Below are 8,735 nucleotides of genomic sequence, written 5' to 3' on the forward strand. Positions count from 1 at the left end.
CCAAAATATATAAACAGCTCATGCAGCTCAATATTAAAAAAACAAACAACACAATCCAAAAATGGGCAGAAGACCTAAATAGACATTTCTCCAAAGAAGACATACAGATGGCCAAGAAGCACATGAAAAGCTGCTCAACATCACTAAGTATTAGAGAAATGCAAATCAAAACTAGAATGAGGTATCACCTCACACCAGTTAGAATGGGCATCATCAGAAAATCTACAAACAACCAGTGCTGGAGAGGATGTGGAGAAAAGGGAGCCCCCTTGCACTGTTGGTGGGAATGTAAATTGATACAGCCACTATGGAGAACAGTATGGAGGTTCCTTAAAGAACTAAAAATAAAACTACCATATGACCCAGCAATCCCACTACTGGGCATATACCCTGAGAAAACCATAATTCAAAAAGACACATGCACCCCAATGTTCATTGCAGCACTATTTACAATAGCCAGGTCATGGAAGCAACCTAAATGCCCATCGACAGACAAATGGATAAAGAAGATGCGGTACATATATACAATGGAATGTTACTCAGCCATAAAAAGGAACGAAATTGAGTCATTTGTTGAGACGTGGATGGATCTAGAGACTGTCGTACAGAGTGAAGTTAAGTCAGAAAGAGAAAAACAAATACCATATATTAACGCACATATGTGGAACCTAGAAAAATGGTACAGATGAACCGGTTTGCAGGGCAGAAATTGAGACAGATGTAGAGAACAAACGTATGGACACCAAGGGGGAGAAGTGGTGGCGGGTGGTGGTGGGATGAATTGGGAGATTGGGATTGACATGTTTACACTGATGTGCATAAAATGGATGACAATTAAGAACCTGCTGTATTAAAAAAAAATAAAAATTAAAACAAACCCGAACAGTGGGGAGTATGAATGCCAAGAGATAAATTTCCTATTTCATATATTTATGTCTTATTTGAATTTTTAATAGAGTAATTGTATTAAAATGGCTTATATTTCTAGTAAATACTTTAAAGAATAAAAAAGTGCTGCCACTTAACGTTGGCTTAAAGTTTATTCCAAGTATTTGTCATTCATTCAGCAAATATTTATTATTCAGTGCTTGCTAACTGCTGTGAGTAGCATAGGGAAATAGACAGTAAACATAGTAAATAATGTATGTTGTGCTATGGAGAAAGGAAAGTCTGTAGAGTAAGGTAAGGAAGAGTGAAAATACAGTTTTCAATGTAAATTTAAACAGGATGATCAGAGTAGATCTCATTGAAAAGGAGTAAGTCATTTGAGCAAGGAACGGAAGAATTGGAAGGAATCGCACCATTTACTGTGGTTCATGTGATTAAAATTAAACATTTCAAGTTGGAAGTATTCTAACTCCAGGCTTGTAGAACTGCATGGTGATCCAGTTTTTCTGTTTTAAATCTGAATTCTTATAAAGAATCTTAGAATTCTATGTTGAATGTTGAGAGGTTCTCAAATATTACATGCATAAATAAGAATCATGTAACACGCTGATTTCTGTGCCCTGTACCTAAGCAGTTGAATCAGATCTGCATTTGGAAGGCAGCTATGCTAACCCCTATGCCACCAGTGCCTCCAGATTTTCTTCATTTGGAGCCAGTGGAATGTGCATTTTAAACAAGCACCACAGAAATTTTGGTGTAAATAATCCCAGGTCCACACTTACGCCTTTGAGATGAGCCTGCTTCACTCCACCTAGCAACAGACAGCTCCCTCATTATTATTTTTGAATGTGTGAGCTCTTGTGTTCAAGTATATGTCATTAACGTGACTTGTTTACTTTTTTAGGTCAAAGGCAATTGTTTGTTTTTTTCTCTCTTTAAAGGTATCATCAAATGGTATTCAGTCCACTCCTCTAAATCTTGCAACATATTGGAAATGTAGTGCTGGCACCACAGATCTTAGAGTGGATTATAAGTACAACCCAGAAGCTATGGTGGCACCAAGTGTGCTTTCCAACGTACAGGTGGTGGTACCAGTGGATGGAGGAGTCACAAATATGCAGTCCCTTCCCCCTGCAATATGGTAAATTAAGTAGATTGCTGAATTCCTACTAAGTTTCTCTTGCAATCCCTGAGTCTTAGAACCTAAGTTCTGAAAGTTGTCTTATAAGTTAGTGTATTTTCCCAAAGAAACCATGCTATAAAAGGTACTGTACATTTTACTAGTCAAGCTATGGTAGCCACAACCCAAAATAAACAAACTAGTCTTGCTGTCCCCACCCAGACTCAAATGATTCAATACAACTTTACCCTTAGGCAAAGTATGTAATTTCTCTAAACTTTCTTTTTTTTCATTTTAAAAATAAAGATAATTATTATTTTATAGGATTAAATATAGCATCTAGCATATCTATAGGAATACCTATCTGGTTAGTCTTTAGTATTAGTTTTTACATCTCTTAACTACCTCTCTTGTTCCCTCCATTAATATTAGTATAGACTCTAACCACTCTTCATTTATATTTGCTTCACCGTTGAGTAATAAAACTGTGTTTTCCTTGAGTAATGAAGGTACTGGGTCACCTATGTATTGTTTTCCTTTCTCTGATCAGTAGAAATGAAAAGAATTTACATAATTTGGTAAATATCCATTTATAAAGATAATAGTATTATATTTATATTACTCAAACACATTTTCACCAGGTGATACTATTCAAAGTAAATCTAGCACCATAGTTCTAGTGAAATATTTAAAATGTATTTATTGAGTGTTCACTTATGTACAAGGTAGTATAGTAGACACATTATGTGAAAACATTTGTTCTTATAGGAATGCAGAACAGATGAAAGCCTTTTGGAAACTCTCTGGTATTTCAGAAAAATCAGAAAATAGAGGTAAGTGTGTGCATGTTTTTTTTGTTGTTTATAATGTGATGTCACTGAAAATGGATTTTTTAGGCATGTTTATGGAAAATTTTCTCCTGGAATTTTATGCCTTCAGTTCTAAAACTGACCACTAGGTGGAAGTTAATACCTTATAATAAGAGTGGACCAGTTGAGATTCAGAACACATTTTTTTTTCTTCTAGATTGAATACGCTTTCTCTGAGAAAAATAATGTTTTGCTGTAGCTTTATAAATATTATGTAAATGCTTATGTTCACATGCTACCATTAAGAGAAGACACCTAATAAAGTAAATTTATAGAAGTCTAGGTAACCTGATAATTGAAACTGAAAACTAATTGATACTAATTAACACACTCTTTAGCTCATTCTTGGGGTCCTCCTGGCCTCCCAGAAACCATGCAGAAGCTTCCCAGCCTTAAAAAGCCCCTCTGTCTTTTCTCTCTCAGGAGAACCTTACCTTGGTCATTTCCCCTTGTTAAAACTAACCATCAACAGCCTTTAATTCTGTGATCATTATTTTAAGGAGAAGCAAGTTAATCGCCTCCTCCCACCATGTCTGCATCTGTGTTCCCAATGCAAAGAAAAAGTCTCTGCGAGTTAGTTGATCACTCCTAGTATATCCCCTAACTCAATTTAGAATACAATTCCCAGGACAGTCAAGACTTTATAACTTTTTTAAAAAATTTATTTATTTTTGGCTGTGTTGGGTCTTTGTTGCTGCACACAGGCTTTCTCTAGTTGCGTCAAGCAGGGGCTACTCTTCGTTACGGTGCGCGGGCTTATTGCGGTGGCTTCTCTTCTTGCGGAGCACGGGCTCTAGGCATGCAGGCTTCAGTAGTTGCAGCATGCGGGCTTAGTAGTTGTGGCTCGTGGGCTCTAGAGCACAGGCTCAGTAGTTGTGGCGCACGGGCTTAGATGCTCCACAGCATGTGGGATCTCCCCGGACCAGGGCTCGTCCCCTGCATTGGCAGGCAGATTCTTAACCAGTGTGCCACCAGGGAAGCCCAAGTCTTTAACATTTTATTTGCAGTTTCTCTTAATCAAAGGAGAGTTCTCCTGCCCTCTTTTGAATGCCTAATTAATCTCCAGTTACTTTTCCTATTAAGTAGGGTTTTTTGGCATTTCAAGTTTTGCCCAGCTTTTTCCTTTTAAACATTTTAAGCGTAATGTGATCAAAATATGAAACATATCATCGGTAGTTTTTCTCATACGTATTTCTGCATAAAAGTCCAGGAACATACCTCGTATTGTCTGTTCACTCAGACCTGCTGTGCTGAACTCGACTTTTACTACTAGAGAACAACACATCGTATGAAATAACCTAGCTAATCTCTAGTTCCTTTGTTCCTGTTTGGTACTTAAAGGTTGCCTATTTTCAGGTGGTAAACTGTACTGATTTTTACTCTAACTGTATGGCTATAGGAGACAAAACTGAAATTCCTAGTTGAAACTGGAAGTAAACCAGAAATGCTACTTGAATTGAGGGTTTACAACCCGTTAGCAAGGAAGAAAGAGTATATTTTCCCCATATTTAATGAAACAGTATTATTGTAAATATTTACCAAGAAGGGAGTTTGTTCTCTTAAAAATAAGACACAAATTTTCTAACCAGGTATATTAATAGTTTCCCTCTGCTATTCAGGTATCAGAGTGTGTATGTGAGGAAATGGAAACATCTTATAAATGTGGTTCTGATTTGGTTAGTCAGCCTTTAAAAAAAAAAGGTCTCCAAATTAGAATACTGTAAAACAGAAATCTATTTCTATTTTGCCTTTATGCCCAGAAGAGGGACAGGAAACAATTCTAAAGTTTAAGGATTGCCAAGGTGGCTGCTCTTGGCCTGTGGTGGAACTCTCACAGAATTGAATTTTGCATATCAAGAACTGTAAAAGTTTAAGGAGGGCTTGGGCAAGCGTTAAGAATTACACAGCAATTCATCTTCCCAATTGATCTGTGCCACCAGGTACAATAGTATAGGATGGGTCATTGTTATATTTTCTTCCAGATTTCTCTCTGTAGTGTTCAGCTTCTATGCGGGGAATCACAGAGTGTCACTCCTACTATCCAGCAATTCTCCTTTCCCCAGCCAGAAACCTGGGAATCCTCCTAGGCTCCTCCTTTTCACCCCTTGATTTCAACTCTTAAATATCTTTCAAATTCATACCTTTCTTTCCTTTCCCTTAGCCTAGTTCAGATCCCCTTTTCCTGTCACCTGGAATCCTAGACTATTTTATTGACCTTCAGGTGGTTTCCCTACCTTGCATCTTGTACCTTTCTGCCCTTCTAAGATTCTTATCTGAAATGTTTTGTCTTCCACATCTTGGGTGGCTCCTTATGGTTACTTCTTATGGTGGTTTGTAAAGATATTTAGAGCTCGTTCCTTGCTGCCAGTCTAGTCTCCTCTTCTGCCACTCTCTTCCACCTGTACCCCCTTCTCCAGCTCTTCTGGTGTAGATATAGCTCCCTTAAATGTGTCATGCTGTCAGGTCTCCCATCTCTGTACCTGTAGTCACCTTTGCCTGAGATACAGGCCTGTCATCCCCACACCACTTGATGTGCCCAAAGCTTTTTTCTTTTTCTTAACAGCATTTATAATATTCATAATTTTTTACTATTTCTGCCACACTGTTAGACTGAGTTATGTTGAATAAATGGTTATATTGAAAAGAAAGCCCCTCAGACATAATTGGCATGATGTTAGACCAGTTAAATTTTAAAACGAAGGGTGTTAGCATATGGTATTTGTTTTTCTCTGACTTACTTCACTCTGTATGACAGACTCTGGGGTCCATCCACCTCACTACAAATAACTCAATTTTGTTTCTTTTTATGACTGAGTAATATTCCATTGTATATATGTGCCACATCTTCTTTATCCATTTATACACTACCAAATGTAAAATAGGTAGCCAGTGGGAAGCAGCCGCATAGCACAGGGAGATCAGCTCCGTGCTTTGCGACCACCTAGAGGGGTGGGATAGGGAGGGTGGGAGGGAGAAGCAAGAGGGAGGAGATATGGGGATATATGTACATGTACAGCTGATTCACTTTGTTATAAAGCAGAAACTAACACACCATTGTAAAGCAATTATACTCCAATAAAGATGTTCATACATATATATATATGTATATATATATATATATATATACATATATATATATATATATATATATATATATATATATAGGGGCGGGGAAGAAGGGTGAATACAAAATAGTAACGTTGATACAGCTCTTCCCAATCTTAGCTGTCTTAGCTTCCTTACCTCTCTCGCCCATGATATGGTACTCCGCAGTCCTTTCGACTTTATTCCCACTCATCCCTTCTAGGGCTTCCTTCTGAGCTGCCCTCAGACTTGTCTTTTGACTCATTTCAACATGCATATAGCATAGGAATCTCAATAGTAAATACCTCTGAAGATTAAGTCAAAGAGAAGCATGGATGAAGATTACTTAACGAAAATTCAGATTCACTGAATAAAGTCTGATTTGGAAACAGGACATTGATTTGTTTGCTGTACACATTTCACGAATTTGGCATAGGACTGACACAGTTCAGCTTACTTGCTCATTTGCCTTTTTTGGTGTGAAATATATTATCCTGTATAAGTTCTTTGTTCTTTTCCTTGTAGGTTCTGGGTCCCTCAGAGCAAAATTTGATCTTTCAGAAGGACCCAGTAAACCCACAACACTTGCAGTGCAATTCCTCAGCGAGGGAAGTACCCTCTCAGGAGTAGATATTGAACTTGTAGGCACTGGCTATAGGCTTTCCTTAGTAAAGAAGCGGTTTGCCACTGGTAAGTTGGGAGATTTCAAGCTTTATAATGTACATGGGAAACATTTGTATTCTAACATTTACTAAACGACTGTCAAGTAGTTTATAGTCTAAAGGCATGGAAATTTTTTCTTTGACCTTTGGTACAAGGTGCCAGATAGAGACACACCTGGGAGAGAGAGTACTCATGGTCTGTATAGCTGAACACCTGTGATCTGATTCTAATGTATTGTAAACAGCAGATGGGAACTGGGGTTTGTATCTGTAACCACAGTGAAAATATTCTCCTTCGAGTTCATTTGAAATTATAATTGCAAAGGTCTGCTTGGTGTTTTTCAGGACGGTACTTGGCAGATTGTTGATGGACCTGGGAAAGTGGTTGGCTCGAGGGAGTAGTACAAACCTGCCATTCTGCATTATCTGTTCTTTCCAAACACTATTCTAACTTGTATTATGTCTTTAAGAGCTGACTACAAACATTAAATTGCACTTTTGAAGTGAGTCATCGAAAGAAATAGCACTGAAATGATTTTCAACGCTGTAAATGATAAACTGCAATATTCAGGAAACACATTTATTCAGATTCTCAGTAAAATGAAGTTTTTATAGGCTGAAATTTTAAATTATCTTCAGTGTCTGTGGTTATAGTGTAATATCAGGCCTGAAATTTCAGGAGAGCAAGCACAAAATAATTTAGCTTTCCATAAGTGTTTAGAGTCAGAGATAATTTTGAAATTTTATAAAGTTTGATATTGAATGGATACAGACAGAACGTGAATTCTAAGTTTTGGATAATGTTCATTTATAACACTCAATCAAATTGAGTTTTGTGCCATTAAGTAATCAGACCAGAGTCCAAGGTGTTTGCAAAATCTATAATTTGATTCTCATATAAACATATTAAAGTATAAATGGTATTTTATATGATTTTTTTAATCCTCAAGTGCAATGTGTTTTAAAATAAGCTTGCAAAAGACAGCAGAGAAATTTACTTCTGCAGTTAACTTTATAGAAGTTGTGATTGTTTTGTTGAATTAATGCTGTAGATTTAATTTATTTTTATATGGATTGCATAATGTGTGCCTTGTAAAACAATAACAAAACCCAGAAATGTGCCTCTCTAGTTTGTGTTCATTAATGTGCCTCACTTTTTTCCTAACAGTCTGGATCTTCTATTCGGAATCTTAGAGTAGTCAAGGATTTTTACAAGATAATTGCAATTTTCATAAATACTTTTGGCCGCAATTGGGAAGGGAGTTCAGAATAACTAAAGGACAATTTATACTTAAGAACCCTGGCTCGCTTCTTTAGTGATACACTGTAGCCACTAGAGAAATAACTAATGGCATATGTTTACAGGGGAAAAAATTACCTTCAGATATTCCACCTTAACCTCATCAGAAAGTTCTGCAAAACTGTAATGATAAATTGGTAACTGGTATTTTAACTCTCCGTTTAACATTTCCCTTCACTCTGTTATTGGAAATCTGTACATTTATTTCCTGAATGTGCTGTGAGCATGCATTTTGTAGTAGTTTGTGAGGAACACACTTTAGAAAAGATTAGTCTTGACATTTTCAACAATTGGAAAAATTACCAATTTGTATGTTCTTGTTCTTAACTTAATTGCCACCTGCTAAAAATAGGGAAATTATTTGAAATGATGGATTGGGTTAAGCATTTCTTAATATTACTAACATTAAATAGTAAAAATCCTAACTTTATGGCAAATCCTGATTAATTGAAGGAATTAAATATTTTGGACACAGTTTCATAATTTACAAATGGGAAATTTATTTGTAAGTACCAGTGTCCTGCATTTTGCGTAGAAGTAATAAAATGTGTTATATACGATAATTTATACAAAACCACTAATTGTTCTGATAAGCTTTACAGAAAATAAAACCCCTCCTACTAGACATTTATGTAACATCTTGCTATATTAAATACAGCAGAAAATCTACTCGTTAGTAATATATATAACACAATATGTGCTTTTTAATATATCCATGTTAGCCCAATTCTAAATTTAGATTTGACTAAAGCAATACATAAGAGAATTTGCTAAAATTTTCATCTTTACTAAATAGTGGACAAAATTAGAAT

The 8,735-nt window shown here is 36.3% G+C and overlaps 1 protein-coding gene across 3 annotated transcripts in view; it reads left to right on the plus strand.

The window, feature by feature from the left end:
- Window positions 1-7,746, plus strand: part of FCHO2 (FCH and mu domain containing endocytic adaptor 2) — a 119,338-nt gene extending 111,592 nt beyond the window's left edge. For 2 of the 3 annotated variants that reach the window (XM_059061773.2, XM_067031138.1), the window contains 4 exons: window positions 1,830-2,029; window positions 2,777-2,841; window positions 6,487-6,651; window positions 6,969-7,746. In XM_059061773.2, the coding sequence (XP_058917756.1) occupies window positions 1,830-2,029; window positions 2,777-2,841; window positions 6,487-6,651; window positions 6,969-6,991 (453 nt within the window). In that variant the 3' untranslated portion in view covers window positions 6,992-7,746. The remainder of the gene's footprint in view (window positions 1-1,829; window positions 2,030-2,776; window positions 2,842-6,486; window positions 6,652-6,968) is intronic. The other variant, XM_067031139.1, reaches the window with a different exon arrangement.
- The last annotated feature ends 989 nt before the right edge of the window (window positions 7,747-8,735 follow it).

This window comes from Kogia breviceps, chromosome 4 (genome assembly GCF_026419965.1).
Source record: "Kogia breviceps isolate mKogBre1 chromosome 4, mKogBre1 haplotype 1, whole genome shotgun sequence".
NCBI lineage: Eukaryota > Metazoa > Chordata > Mammalia > Artiodactyla > Physeteridae > Kogia > Kogia breviceps.